This window comes from Mauremys reevesii, linkage group 4 (assembly GCF_016161935.1).
Source record: "Mauremys reevesii isolate NIE-2019 linkage group 4, ASM1616193v1, whole genome shotgun sequence".
NCBI classification, from domain to species: Eukaryota; Metazoa; Chordata; order Testudines; family Geoemydidae; genus Mauremys; species Mauremys reevesii.
This window is the reverse complement of record NC_052626.1, coordinates 141,204,577-141,220,269: the sequence shown is the minus strand read 5'-3', so window position 1 is coordinate 141,220,269 and position 15,693 is coordinate 141,204,577. Positions and strand designations below refer to the sequence as shown.

Genomic DNA, 15,693 nt, shown 5'->3' with positions numbered 1-15,693 from the left:
GAGAAAAGTGTCCCTTCCTACCTGTCAGGAGCAGGTTTACCATCTTCTCGTGAATCTGCCTTAACTTAGACCTTGAGAACCTAATTTTCAGCACAGCTACATATTCTGTAAACATTATCCATACAAACAGTCCGCAATGCTTATGATGATCAGTGGAATACTGGCTCTTGGTAGAGACCTCATATGCCACTTAATACCCATACATCTGATCCAGGGAATCCTTGTAAAATTTTATACTGTCTGCCAATTGGCAACAAAATGTCCCTGGCTCATAAGCACGATAGAAGAGCTAGGTTTGATTGGCATGATTATCATGTATAAATATCAAGGAAGACCGGCTGCAGAGTCAGGCAGGCTTCCCCTGTTTAATAGTGGGAAAATTTCTCTGCAAATACAAAGGCTTGGAGAATGTTTTGTTTCCTCTTGGGAGCTCAGATCGTGCAGAGCGAGTTGTGGATTCAGCAGCAGCACAGGGCCCTGAGAGTGTTTCTCCATCTTTCCCTTTCCTCCACACAGGCAGTGGGCCACTGGCAGCATGAGAAAGGGGAACGAAACACTAGTGACCGAGTTCATCCTGTTGGGCCTTTCCAGCTGGCCCATGGTGCAGGCCATGCTCCTGGCTCTGTTCCTTGCTTCCTACCTGGTCACCCACCTGGCAACATGGTGATCATTGGGGTGATCCGTCTCGATTTGCACCTCCACACCCATAAGTACTTCTTCCTCAGCAGCCTCTCCTTCCTGGACATCTGCTATGCCTGGCATGCTGCACAGCCTGATGTCTGGCACAGGGCCATCTCCTACATCGGCTGCAAGGGGCAGATGTACATGGCGTTGCCCTGCGGGATTAATGAGTGCCTCTTGCTGGCTGTCATGGCCTACGATTGCTACATGGTGGTGTGCCTCCCATTGCACTACATGGAGGTCATGAGCCTCAGGGCCTGCATCGCCTTGGTGGCTTCCTCATGGTTGGTTAGCTTGTTGCTCTCCGTCGTGCCTATCTTCAGCCTGTCGGTGCCTTTCTGAGGCCCCAACCAGATAGACCCCTTCTTCTGTGAGATGCTGGCGGTGATGCAGCTGGCCTGTGCCGACACCAGCTACAATGGGACTGTTATCTTCAGTGGGGATGTCTTCACCCTGCTCATCCCCTTCTCCTTCATCCTGGCCACCTATGTATGCGTCACTGCTGTCCTGAGGATCTGCTCCCTCCAGGGCTAGTAGACGGCCTTCTCCACCTGTGCCTCCCATCTGATGGCCATGGCCCTGTTCTATGGGATGGCCATCTTCATGTACATGTGGCCCAGGTCCGCCCACTCTCCAGAGCAGGACAAAATGGTTTCCATCTTCTACACAGTGGTGACCCCCATGCTGAATCCCTGATCTACTGCCTGAGGAGCAAGGAAGTCAGGGAACCATGGCTAAGGCCATAATCATGTGGGGGGTGGTGGTGGAGGAGATTCTGTCCTGGAAGTACATAAGGGTGTTCTCTGTCTATGGCTGGATAGAGGCAAAGCCAGGTCCCACTTCCAAGGGTGGCTGGTATAAATGGGACTTATGACACTTGCATCAGAATGGTCTGCTGTTACTTAACAGTCTGGAAGAGTTGTGTGAAAGCAGGCAGGTAGGATGGGCCCGAGGTTAGGGTGGTGGCCTAGGGCTTTGGGGACCTGGATACAATTTCCTGGATACAATTTCACTAAAGACCACAGTCTCCCAGTGTGGTCTTTAGTGAGTCACTTAGCTTTATTGTATCTGAATTCCCCACATGTGAAAAAGTACTTCCTCACCTCATGTGGGGTGTTGGGAGATGCTTAGATACTATGGTGACGAGGTACAGATATGCTACTTATGGTAGATATCTAGAATATCAGGGTTGGAAGGGACCTCAGGAGATCATTTAGTTCAACCTCCTGCTCAAAGCAGGACCAATCCCCTGATAGATTTTTGCCCCAGTTCCCTAAATGGGCCCCTCAAGCATTAAACTCACAACCCTGGATTTAGCAGGCCAATGCTCAAACCACTGAGCTATCCCTCCCCCCTATGATAGAGCCCCTCCCAGAACACAGCAGTTGAAGCAAGTATTATAGAGTGAAGTCTTATGCCCTTTCGGAAAAGGTATAGTGAAAAGAGAGACGGGGGAAATGAATGTTTGGCCATGGGGGGGCTCTCAGCCAATGACAGCCCTACCTTTTTGGAGGACATTTCACTGTGGATGCTGACCGCTCCCCACTCTCTTGGCCACATCAAATGAATGGGGCAAATACCACGATGCCAAGATGGAGTTTGGTGCTCCAGGATTATGATATGGAAGTGATCCATGGGAAAGGGAATGCCAAGGCTGATTGCTGATAAACGCGTGATGCTCTGTCTGGGAAATAAGTCAATGGATTTGTAGCGGGGCAGTAACCCCGCTCCTGTGAAAGGGTTAAAGGTCCTTGGAGAGGGCTGGGGCTGAAAGCCGAGAAGAAAAGGCTGATTGGGGGAAGCAGCCACAGTTGGGCCACACCCCAATTAGGCCACAGCTGGCCCTATAAAAGGGCTGTGAGCCAAGAGCTGAGAGAAAGATGAGCCTGGCTGCAGGGAGCTGAGCAGGGTACCTGGAGTGCAGCTGGGCTGGGGAAGGCCAGAGGAGCTGGGGAGCTCCAGCCTGGAAAAACCTGCAGGCCATGCTAAAGGCCAGGAAATGTAGTGTGGCCGTGGAAGTGTAGCCTGGGAGTAGGCAGAAGCAGCTGGTCCAACCCCCCTTGCTGATGATGAGTGGTTTACAGACTGCAGTCTGCCCCAGGGAGCAGGGGCTCGATGGTGACTGGCAGTAGCCACTGAGGTGAGGTGGGGATAGAGGGTTGGGGGTTCCCCTGGGTTGCTGCTGGGGACAGGACCCTGATGTAGGGGGGCACCGGGGTCTGGGAGGGACACGGGAGCCAGCGGCAGGTGAGACACTGGTCTGCAGAGGGCGTTCTGGACTGAAAGAGCTAATTCCCAGGATGACCAGCAGGAGGCGCCACACCGGTGAGTCATCACCCCGCCACAGGATTCCACTAGCATGCCGGTCAAGCAGCCTAGTTATGTTCAGTTCTTTAGCGGAGAGATGTAACAGGCAAATTTCCTGCAGTCTCATTGACTAGGTCAGCCTCTCTGTGTCTTGCCTGGGGGTTACCAACAAAATGCTTGCTTAAGTAGCCGATTATTGGGCATTTTTAAAGATAGCTCAAATATGTCCCTCTCTTCCTCCGTACTCCTTGTTGTAAGTTGTTGTGACCATTGCATCAGACTGTTTGTTTTACTTTGACTGTATTACGCAGACACATCTATTGATAGTATTCAGTTTGCGAGGGATTCTGTTCAGCAAGGAGAATGCTTAGCAGGTTGCTCCTAAAGATTTAGAGTTTGGTATTTTTGTTAATTTGCATTGGACTTCTGTAATGTTGTGTGCCCTGCCCCATAATACTATCCCTCAGGCACCTTTGAGATTCACTTACTATGAATGTTGGGAGCTTTATCCTCACCCACTTTACAAGTGGGGAAACTGAGGCACAGACGGAGCAAAGTGAGGAAGCACAGAGAAGCCAGGGATAAGAGGCTTTGTGAAGTGGGGCTGAGCCATGCAACTTTGAGGGTTAAGCATTTGGTCCACAGCCCATAATGGGGGCTGATCTAAGTGGATGCCACAAGTACTGCAATCAGGCTGCTCTGTGATCACCTTTTATATGCAGACATCCCAAAGGGCAGACACTTAATATCCTGCAGTTCTCCATCCAACCCCTTCCCCCACCCCCTTCTTGCACGTCTATTTTTGACTTGTCCTAGACAAACCAAGGATTGATTAAGAAGTTGGCCAGCAAGATTCATTCATTCCTCATCATCTTCTCGTCACTCTTGGAGGGGGGTCACAATCCGGGAAGACAGATGGGTGAAGATGATGGGAACAGAGGATGTTGATAGCTGTGGGCTGTGTCAAGATAGTAGCTAGAGCAGGGAAAACATTTTCAATTTTTGTTTCAATTAAAAAAGGCAGATTAATTTCATGATTTCGTATTGAATTTGCCAAACTGTTTTGGTCAAAACATTCCCTCCCTCCCCAACCCAGAAACAAATCAGAACATTTTTGAAAGGAAACATTTTGATTTTTCAATTTGAAACAACTTTGGGTTTCGACTTCTACTTCAATTTTAATTTTTGAAAAGAGTTTAAAAAAAACTCCCCACGTGAAACATGTTGTTGGCCGTCAAACACAATGTCTCTTTTGACCTGAAGCTCAGGTTTTTAGACTTTTCTGTTACTCTGAAAAAAAATTGAAAAATATTCATTTTGGTTCACCCCAAATGATTTTTCCCCCTTGATTTTTCAATTTGGCCGGTGGTCCAAAAAATCAGACTGAGTTATTCACACAGCTCAAATCATGGTTTTGTGACATGGTTGTTTTCTCACATTGGACAAACCCTTGGAGATAGTGCACTCATTATCACACCGAGGCAAAAGGCTTGAATCTCTTCTTCACATAAGGTATTTAATCTGAACAACTGATAAGACAATGAGGCTGGGATTCTAGCATCAGCATCATCATCATTATATAGTCATAATAATTTGTATGATTGTAGTGCCAAGCCTGGACCAGGACTCCATTGCGCTAGGCACTGTGCAAGCATACAACAAAAACAATCTCTTCCCCAAAGAGCTGACACTCAATTAAGAGACAGCAGGAGAACACAGAGGGATGGTGGACTACAAAAACAGTGAGACCGCATGGTGTATTAATTTCCGAGAAAGGCATAACAAGACCCAGTGGCTGGCAGCTCAAGCCAAACACATTTGAATTAAATGATGGCCCAATTTTTTAACAGTGAGGGTGATTAACCTTGGGACAAACTTCCAAGGGAAGTAGTGGATGCTCCAGCTTGTGAGTGCCTCTCCAGAAGATATGCTCTAGCCAAACCCAAGAGATTCATAGAAGAATCATAGAAGATTAGGGTTGGAAGAGACCTCAGGAGGTCATCTAGTCCAAACCCCAGCTCAAAGCAGGACCAGCCCCAACTAAATCATCTCAGCCAGGGCTTTGTGATTTAGTTGGGGATTGGCCCTACTTTGAGCAGAGGGTTGGATTAGATGAACTCCTGAGGTCCCTTCCAACCCTGACAGTCTATGATTCTGTGATTTGTCAAGCCGGGCCTTAAAAACCTCTAAGGAAGGTGATTCCACCACCTTCCTAGGCAACGCATTCCAGTGCTTCACCACCCTCCTAGTGAAATAATTTTCCCCTAATATCCAACCTCGACCTCCCTGTAGCGAGTCGGTGTGGCTCCCCTCCTGCCCAGCAGAGGGAGCTCCCTCCCAGACACCCAAGTGGGCTGAGTCACCACTTCCTGTTCCCGCCCCCCGGAAGTCAAGGGTCGGGACAGGAAGTAGAAAAGGAGAACGCCAAAGCTCAGTCAGGTGCCAGCCACCGCCGCGAGCAGATGTGCCGGCGGGAGCTCCAGACTGGGAACCCTCCAGGACGCGAGGCGGCGATCAGGACTGGCCCCCACTGCCCCGCGCCCGGTACGACGAGGAACCCGCGGAACTTCCCCGGGATCGGAACCCGGAGCAGCCGCTAGGACTTCCTCACGCCCGGTACGAGGAGGAGCCGCCGCCGCCGCTTCCGCCCTGCTGTTATCCGGAGGAGCCATCGGAGGCAGCCGGGCCAGACTTCCAGCAGGAGTTGCCGGACCTGCCCCCAAGCCCTGGTCCTGCAGACCCCATGCCGATGGACTGGTCCGAACTCACGGCGACCGAGGAGCAGGTACCCATAGAGGGGGAAATGGAATGTAGCCTGGGGATAGCCGACCCCTGTCAGGCTGTAGGCACCGAGGTGCCCATGTCAGTGTGTTGCGGTCAGGACCCCACTGACCAGCGGCAGTGCTAGCCGCTAATAGGGCCCCGGGCTGGGACACAGTGGAGTGGGTGGGCCTGTGTCCCCCCTGCCACCCCACTCACAGGTGGCAGTCTCCCCCTCACCCCAGCGCAGACAGAGACGCCTGCACTAATCTGAGTTGCTGTCATTGCCCAGCTCCTGACACCAGGACCTGAGTCCTGTGGACTATGGTTTGTTGCCCCACCTTGACCAGAGGGTCTGGGCTTACTGACTATGTAGTTGCTCAGCTCCTGAGGCAAGGACCTGAGCCCTAAACTGAACTGCTGTAGTAAACTACTGTGGCCCAGCCCCTTGCTCCAGAGGGCCTGGGTTTATATTGAACTGGTGTTGCCCAGCTCCTGCTGTAAGGATCTGGGCGTAGAACTGCTATTGTGCTGCCCCGCCCTAATGGAGGGCCTGGGCTTACACTGATTGACTGTGTGCCTTGTGGTTGTCCCCTGCCTGAGGGTCTGAACCTGTGAACCTTCTTGAGACTGATTGCTGTTACCCAGCCCCCTGCTCCAGAGGGCCTGGGCTTGTATGGAACTGCTGTTACCCAGCCCCCTGCTCCAGAGGGCCTGGGCTTGTATGGAACTGCTGTTACCCAGCCCCCTGCTCCAGAGGGCCTGGGCTTATATTGAACTGCTGTTACCCAGCCCCCTGCTCCAGAGGGCCTGGGCTTGTATGGAACTGCTGTTATCCAGCCCCCTGCTCCAGAGGGCCTGGGCTTATATTGAACTGCTGTTACCCAGCCCCCCTGCTCCAGAGGGCCTGGGCTTGTATGGAACTGCTGTTATCCAGCCCCCTGCTCCAGAGGGCCTGGGCTTACATTGAACTGTTGTTATCCAGCCCCCCTGATCCAGAGGGCCTGAAGGTGTTGAGACTGATTGCTGTTCAGCCCCCCTGATCCGGAGGGCCTGAGACGTGAGACAGTGCTAACCCTGATTTCTTGCCGCCCGCCAGTTAGAGGGGACAAGGAGCGAGTCGGTGTGACTCCCCTCCCGCCAGCCGGAGGGTTGAGCCCCGACCAATAGTTTACACTCCCCCACTGCAACTTGAGACCATTGCTCCTTGTTCAGTCATCTGCCACCACTGAAAACAGCCAAGCTGCATCCACTTTGGAACCCCCCTTCAGGTAGTTGAAGGCTGCTATCAAATCAAATTCAAAACAAAGCAAAGCAATACAGAAAAGGAATGCTTTTCCACACACGCAGCAATAATAATCTATGGGACTTACCGCCGCCTGGGGCCCAGCGCTTAGCCAGATTCCAAACAGAACAGGGCAGTCATAGGGACAAGGAGAGACTTGCGAGTGGCAGGGGAGGTTAAGAAACCAAGAGTTTTATTAAGGCTATAAATCCTCATGCTTCAGAGAATGAGCTGACCTCTAACAGGCTGGGGTCTGGAAAGAAACCCTTAACCTGGAGTCAGGCAGATTATCCCATGACTGCTCACTGCAGAGGTTTAGAGACCTTCTGCTGAAGCAGCTGATGCTGCGGGGAGCCAGGTTACTGGGCTGGATGTGATCTGATTCAGCCTGGCAAGCCCTGTCCCTGTATGACGGCAGGGTGGTAAATGGCCTTGTAGGGGGTGGCACCCCAGAGGTTTAGGCCCATACTGGTTGAACAGCATTTTTAATGAGCTGCAAAAGGGAGCAAATAGCCTTTTAATGGTGTTCACAGATGCTCTTGCCTTGTAAAGGGCCCCTGACACCAGTAAGAAAAGGGAAATACCACGAAGGCACCCAGGGAGGTTAAACACAGGCAGGAAATACCACTAGGAGCTGTAGCTGCTTAGAGCACATGACATGGAAAGCCACCACCAGGTGCTGCTGTGAACTCAGGGATGAGACCGAGACCATGGCACCGATGCAGGAGGTTAGGATTTGCTCCCTTAAGTCTGAAACATGGTTCCCGATGGGCATCCTGGCTGTGGCAGGGTACATCTACGCCAGTGGTCCCCAACCTTTTTCGTCTGGCAGGCGCCAGACGACGAGAAACGGAGGACCGTGGCGGCGGACGAGCATCCACCGAAATGCTGCGAAGCGGCAACGCCAATAGGCATCACCGCCGACAAGCAGCGTCATCCAGAGGCGTCGCTGCCGAAATGCCGCCGAAAATCGGGCACCGCGTTGGAGACCCCTGGTCTACGCTAAGCCCAGCGTCTGACTCAGATTTGAGCCCGAGCCCCCTTTCCCGTCCACACACAAATCAGTCTGACTCAGGACCCGGGCCCAGGGTTGCCAACTTTCTACTTGCACAAAACCGAACACCCCCTGCCCTGCCTCTCCTCTGAGGCCCTGCCCTTCTCTGAGCCTTCCCCCCCCCAACTCACTCTGTCGCCCACTCCCCCTGTTGCGCGCTTTCCCCACCCTCACTCACTCACTCATTTTCACTGGGCTGGCTCTGGGGGTTGGGGTGTAGGAAGGGGTGAGGGCTCCAGCTTGGGATGAGGGGTTTGGGGTGAAGGAGGGGGATCTGGGCTGGGGGATGGGGCTGAGGGGTTTGGAGTATGGGATGGGCTCCAGGCTGAGGCAGGGGGTTGGGGTATGGGAAGGCAGAAGGGCTCTGGACTGGGGGTGTGGGTTCTGGGTTGGGGCCAGAAATGAGGGGTTCAGGGTGAGGGAGAGGGCTTCAGGTTGGGGCAGGGGGCTGGAGTGTAGGGGGGTGATGAGGGCTCAGACTGGGGATGTGGGCTCTGGTGTGCAGCCAGGGATGAGGGGTGCAGGAGTGGCTCTGGGCTGAGAGATTTGGAGTATGGGAGGGTCTCTGGGCTGGGCAAGCCAATGGGAGCTGTGGAACTGGCACTTGGGGCAGGGGCAGCGTGTGGAGCCCCCTGGCTGCCCCTATGCATAGGAGCTGGAGGGGGGACATGCTGCTGCTTCCGGGAGCTGCGTGGAGCCAGGGCAGGCAGGAAGCCTGCCTTAGCCCCGCTGTGCTGCCAACCAGACTTTTAACGGCTCGGTCAGCAGTGCTGACTGGAGCCACCAGGGTCCCTTTTCGACTGGGCTTTCTGGCAACTGGGCACTTGGCAACCCTACCCAGGCTCTAGGACCATGCTGGGGAGGTGGAACCGCCCCCCCACCCACGGCCCCTGACCCCATCCCCAACAGAAAAGCTCCCCCAACAGTGGCCCAGGCCTGACCCCAGCCCTGGCAGAAGCCATGGGTTGGGGGAAGCTCCCCCTCCCCACTAGCAGCTCCTGACACTGTCCCCGGCAGAAGCCCCTGGGCAGGGGAAGCCCCAGCAACCCCCATGTGTCCCTGGCAGAAGCTGTGGAGCGGCGGGGGAAGCCCCTGGGCCCAACCCCGCTCTCTGGCAGAACCACCAGGCGGGTGGGGTGGGAGAAGCCCCCACGCCCCGACCCTGGTCCTCAACAGAAGTACAGGGGGTAGCAGGAGAAGTCCCCCCCCCCGTGGCCCTGGAACTGGAGGTGCTCTCACTCCCTGATGACAGAGCTTCTGTCCTGGGGCCACAGTTGAGGGGTGTGGGTGGGGGGCAGAAAGGAGCAAAAGGGGTTGAGGGGCTGTAGTGGGGGAGGGGTGGAATGGGCGGAACCCCGGGGGGAACAGTGGTGGGCTGGAGCCAGGGAAGGAGGCAGATGTCTCTGCTTCGCTGTGGAGCTCCGGATCAGGGATTGAGCTGTGCAGGACCCTGACCCCGAAGGAAACTGACTGCTGTGAGGAATTGCTGGGAGTGCTATCTGCTATCTATCCCGAGGAGTCTGAGGACCTATGGAGCCACTTCAAGGAAGGGTGGTAGGAAGTAGCCCAGGGAACTCAGACATTAATCCCGTTATATTGCTGAGACATTTTTCAGAAAGATCCCCACTGACCCAGTGGCGGGATCATCCGCCACTGTTAGGGCCCTGGGCTGGGACTCAATGGAGTAGGATGGGCTCAGATGCCCCTACCCCTTGCTGCCAACCCCACCCCTGAGGTGGTGGCCTACTCACTAGGCTGGAAGGCCTGCACCTTACCTGTGGCTTGCCCCAGCCTGAAGGTAGTGAGCCCTCCATATTGTCTCGTTTGCTGTTGGCCCTAGCCAGGAGGCTTTGGGCTATAGCCTGCTCCCTGCTGTGCCCCACCTGGAGGATCCAAGAGACTGTCCAGGTCATCAGCCCAGCCAGGAGGCCTGGACTAAAGACTATTTATTACGTGGCCCCACCCTGAGGGGCAGAACCCCAGACTGTGGTCACTGCCTGCCCTAGCCGGGAGGCTAGACTGAAGACTTTTTCTGATTCTGTCCCACTCAAAGGGCCTGAGCTATAGACCGTTACTTGTTGTCTGCCTAGCCAGGAGTCTAGGCCAAAGACTCACAAGCCCCTATGACTTGGCTGTTTGATGGAGTGAGGCAGAGCCGGATGGCCATGGACCACTACATTGCCCAATAGAAATGCTACTTGTCCAATGAAAATTCCTCCTTTGTCCATGTACTTGGTGCAACCATATGATACCTGTACCCATCACCTTCTGGCCTCTCCCATCACCTATACAATATTCCATCTTTCACCTCCAAATCAGAAAGCTTTTACAGTGGTATAGTGAGGGTCCACTACATTCCAGGGTGGCTCTATTCGCAAATTGATTTTTCAGTCACACATTATTCTGACATAAGGGTCCTTTCTTTGGGAAGTTTCTAGTTGCTTTGGCATCCATTTCTGCAACCCCACTTCCATTATTCCAGTGGATGAACAAGGAACTTGTGCAATTCTGAAAATTATTGGATGAGAGGAGGCAACCATCTACTCCCTAGTACACACATCCCTGTGAGCTAACAATTGTTTGCTCTTCTGCTATGGGAATGTTTGCGTTTAGTCTCTCCAACAAGGCCATGTACACAAGGCATCTGCATTGCTATGCTTATGGCCAGGCTTGTGCATGAATGGGAAATCACAGCACTGCAGTTTTCCCAACCACATGGCAAGCTGTTCGTCAGGATTCCTGAATCTAAAGAGCCATTGCAGGGAAGCATGGTCTGTCCTCACCAAAAATTCCTCCCATACAAATACTGATGAAAATGTTCTCTAGATTTAACCACTGCAGGAGTTTCTTCCATGTGGTGCCCTCTCAGAACTAGACTTTTGCTGAACAAAACAACCATCCTCTCAAATCCTTTGTGCTTGTGCCAATACTGCCCCCAAACCATAAGCACTAGCATCTCTGTCAAATCTGAAAGAGGTGCAGTTGCCATTTAACTTTCACTTGCCTAACAGTCGCTCTCTGTGCCACCGCATCTCTGGGTGAGGATCCCAGCCTTGTGGTGTGTCATGGTTTTACCCTCACTTGAAACTGGGGGGTTTCAAGTTGAGGACCAGCATGTATCCCCCCACCCTAAAATCCTAGGGTAGGTCCCCTTTTTGCCGCCACCACCCGGTCAATTACGTGGGCAGGACACCCCTGTTTTCCCCTGCCTCTTTCCAAAGACGTTCCTGGGGAAACACAGATCAACTCACAGAGAGAGAAACCTTCCTCCCCTCTCTGCCCGGAGATAAGTCTGTCTCACCACCGAGAGAGTTTCTTAGCCCCTCCCCTGTATCCACAGTAGAGGATTTAATCAAATCTTTATAAAAAGAATTTATTAAAAGAAAAACAAGAAAATACAGAATCTCTATGAGTCCAAGCTGGACACTCATAGGGTATAACCTTGCTAAGTTCTGGAGAGAATCCTCTCTCCTTCTCAGTACAAACAATACAGGCAGAATTAAGAATAATTAATAGCAAACACACAGAATTGCAAACATAGGATTATTAGATGAGGACACAAAGTACCTTTCTAATACTCACTATTTTGACTAGAAGAAATTAGTTCAGAAAGATGGAAATTTGTAGCAGACTTAATTGAAACATCTGGACTCTTGTAACTCCAAACGGCTAAGAACAACACACACAGAAACAGAGGGAAAAAGTTCCCTCCTAGGAGTTTCAAATTCTCTTCCCTGATTGGTCCTCAGGTCAGGTGCCTACCAGGTACGATGTTTTAACCCTTTACTAACTACTTATGACATGGTGTCTTTCACTCTTCACACCAGAAACAATAGGAAGTACCAGCCCCGCCCAGTTCCTTTCCTTGAACTTTAGCCAAGCATGAGATAAATGGCTAAACATCTGTTGTGTGGGTAGCTCTGTGGTGTCTTGGGCCCACAAGGGAGACGATGTTATCGATATCTTTGTACACTGTTACAACATTACATAGGTGACTCTGGCCCAGCAGTTTCATTTCAAGTTACTGTTGGCATCTCCCATTAAAACACTTTTTATCCTTTGATTAAAGATACAGAGAAGGTGGCCAAAAGAGAGAAAACATTTGAAATATAAACAGCCATATGCCTGTGGAGTGGGACTGGGACTCCATATCTGTTTCCTTTCTTATAGCCAGGGCCCTACCAAATTCACTGTCAATTTTGGTCAATTTCACAGTCATAGAATTTAAAAAAATCATAAATTTCATGGTTTCAGATATTTAAATTTGAAATTTCATGGTGGTATAACTGTGGGGGGTCCCAATGCAAAAGGAGGCTATGGGGGAGGTAACAAAGCGATTGTAGTGGGCTCATGCTCTTGTCACCTTTGCTTCTGCGCTGTTGCTGGTGGTGGCGCTGCCTTCAGAGCTGGGTGGCCAGAGAGCAGTAGCTGCTGTCTGGGCGCTTTCTGTTGGGGAGGAGCAGGGCTGGCCTTATGGGTGGGCGACATGGGTGTCCGTCCAGGGTACTGTGGTTGGGGGGGTTCCGTGGTTTCCCCCCCAGCCATCCCAAGGTGCCTTTAACTCCCGAGTGCCAGGGCGCTGGGCTGGAGCCAAGGAGGGGCAGGGCTGGAGGTGCCCTGGCCGAGGGCTCCTACCTTACGCCAAGCTCCAGCTGCTGGTTCTGGCCAGCATGGTGAGGGATGGGACTTCCTCTTCCCTTGCAGGTGCCGCTCCCATGTCAGACCCACCTTCGGGAACCTCCCCCAGCTGCAGGAAGCTCTGCGGCTGCTGGCTGGGAGTCCAGCTCTGAAGGCAGCACCACTGTCTGCAGCAGTCCAGAAATAAGGGTGTCACGATATGGTATTGCCCCATTTACTTCTGTGCTGCTACTTAATGTGGCACTGCCTTCAGAGCTAGGCGTCCATCCAGCATCCACTGCTCTCCAGTGCCCGGCTTTGAAAGCAATGCAGAAGTAAAGATGGCACTACTGCGACCCCCCCTACAACAGCCTTGCAACTCCCCAGAACCGCCTTTTGGTTTGGGACCCCCAGTTTGAGAAACGCTGGACTCCCCCATGAAATCTGGATTGGATAGAGAAAAAGTACACAAAAGACCAGATTTCACCATCCGTGATGTGTTTTTCACAGCTGTGAATTTGGTAGGGCCCTATTTATAGCTTTTGGGTGATCTCTAGCCATTGCATTTCCCTCACTCACTGCTCTTTTATTTGTGTCCCGCTGGACTTATTTAAATTTTCTAATGATCATACTTAATACTGAATTGGGCAATGTGTATGCTGTTTAATTAGATAGATATTTATATGTATTTCGTGCTTTAGAATAACTTTTGTTCTTTTTAGTTCTTATGCTTTGGGCAGATATAATAAAGTTGCCATCGATGTTAATGTCAGTATGTTATTTCCTCTCATGCCCACCCTGTCAAAATGCCTTTTTTCCCCAATCCCTCTTTCTAGAAGATGGGTTTGTAGTCAGAAGCAGAAATCATTTACTGTCACCTTGCATACATATACACTCACTGGAGATATAACTTGGGGGATGTGTAAAATATATCTGATAGGCCCAGAGACCATGCTGATGAGTTTTCCAAGACAGACATAACATCATAACCAAGTGCCAAACAAATATGGTATTTGGAAAATTAGAGAAAAATTAAAGAAGTAGGAAGCTGCTAATTTTCATACTGATTAATAAAGCTCCACATCCACAATAAGGTCTCTGAGGCTGGGTGCTGTAGGGATTTAATTAGCCATCTCCATTGTGTCTGTCCTGGTGGGTTCTCTGTCTTCTCTGGAATCTGCATGCTCTTCAAAAACCCTCTGGAGTGCGACCTTAACAGAGCCCCTGAACCGCCACTTCCTGTAGCTCCCAACTAAAAAGTAAATAAGTGGGTTAATGCTGCTGTTTACAGAGGCCAGTGCATTACATATCTGAACGGGGATATAAAAATAATTAAAATACCGGCCAAAGTGCTGGATACCGAAGGGAACAGCAAAGATGAGGAAGAAGAGGATGGTGAGCAAGATAACAATGTAGAACCTTCCAGGCTGACGTTGTTGGGAGCTATGTCGGACCTTGATGAACAGGATCAGGTTGGACAGAACCATGATGGGACCGAAAATCAGGAAATCCAGAGCATACATGGCTATGAGTGACATCGGACAGCGTTCAGTTGCATCAAGAACACAAAAATAAGACATTAGTCCGGTTACCAGGCAGGAGAGCGCCCACAGCAGGGCACACACAAGGGCAGACAGGTGCTTGGGGCGGTGGCATCGGCACCAGATGGGGAAGAAGACAGACAGACACCTCTCAACGCTGATGGCCGTCAGGAAGTACAGGCTGGCATTGTGGGTGAACATAACCAGCGGGAGAAAAACCACCAGAAAGTGCCCAACTTCATAGAAACAGAAGAGAGATTCCACAGTCAAAAGTATGAGGCAAACAAGCAGGCAGATGAGGAAGCTTAAGTCTGCTATGGCCAGGTTGAGGATGTAGATGGTGAAGGGATTCCTCTTAATGAAGAAGCTGAGGAGCCAGAGGACGACCCCGTTGCCCACCAGCCCGAAGAGACAGATGAGCACAGTGACACCATCAAGGATCACATTAGTTAAACTGTGTATTTGGCAACCAGTCTCATTATCCCTATAGTCTGGGCTGGTTTCTGTCGGAAGCAGGGACGTTGTGCTCAGCTCAGTCATCATTAAACCTCTGCTGAGGGATGCCAGTGTCTCCTTGTCTTTCATGCGCACCTGTTAGCAGAGAGCAGAAGGGGGAGTGGAAATCAGTGACTCTGACATTCCCAGCACAAAGTTTCACTGATCATTTCAGCCCCTCCCCAACCTCCTGGCCTGGAACAACCAGATCCCAAGGAATAAGAGTGAGAAATACCCAGGGAGATAATGGCCATGGGGGAAGGTGGGGACAGAGAGAGGCACAGAGAAGGAGGAATGGGTGGGGACCAGCCTCGATAGAGGAAGAGTGACAGAGACACACACAGAGAGAAGGGGAGATACAGAGAGGGAGATATGGAGAGGGAGAGAGTAAGAGAAATTGGTAGGGGCCATCAGTCCTCTCTGGACAGGACTGGCAGAGGAAAGGGTTGTGGATAGTGGGGTAGAGATCAGAGGAGAGATTTCTCAGTATAAAGTATGCCCCATTGGATGAATGCAAAAACCCAAATAATCTATCCAGCAAACCCTTCTCTTACCCCTCTCAGCACCTGAACTGTGTTTACAAAAGCTGGGCAGGAGCGGGTCTGCTTCAGAACCTCCGTGTCTCAGTCACTGTGATCCTCCCCATAGGATCTTGTGAAAATTTTCTGTGCCACAAGCACTAAGAATTTATCTGACTGTCTCTAGGCAGCATTCGGCATTCAATATGTGCCAGGCTATGTCTGGGAAATATCCTTCCACTTTGGGCATGGCGGGGAGGGCGGGAAGAGAACATGGGGATCACAAAACTGCCGGTAAGCATTGAGCATTTTATAACAACTGGTAGTGTTAGCATTCTGCTTCACTGCTGTGATTGTTTTCACTCTCCTAAACATACAGGAAATGGCTCATCAAAGCTTAAAACTCAAGGGATGGATACCACAAAATGGCCCAGT

General features: G+C 51.4%; 1 protein-coding gene and 1 pseudogene across 4 annotated transcripts in view; one reads left to right on the top strand and one right to left on the bottom strand.

Moving 5' to 3' along the window:
* Positions 1-408: 408 nt before the first annotated feature.
* On the top strand, positions 409-1,468 carry LOC120404036 (annotated as a pseudogene).
* Positions 1,469-11,635: 10,167 nt separating this feature from the next.
* LOC120405239 (mas-related G-protein coupled receptor member H-like) overlaps positions 11,636-15,693 on the bottom strand; it is a 35,020-nt gene continuing 30,962 nt past the window's right edge. For 3 of the 4 annotated variants that reach the window (XM_039538668.1, XM_039538665.1, XM_039538666.1), the window contains exon 2: positions 11,636-14,836. In XM_039538668.1, coding sequence (XP_039394602.1) covers positions 13,826-14,830 — 1,005 coding nt within the window. In that variant the 5' untranslated portion in view covers positions 14,831-14,836 and the 3' untranslated portion in view covers positions 11,636-13,825. The remainder of the gene's footprint in view (positions 14,837-15,693) is intronic. The other variant, XM_039538669.1, reaches the window with a different exon arrangement.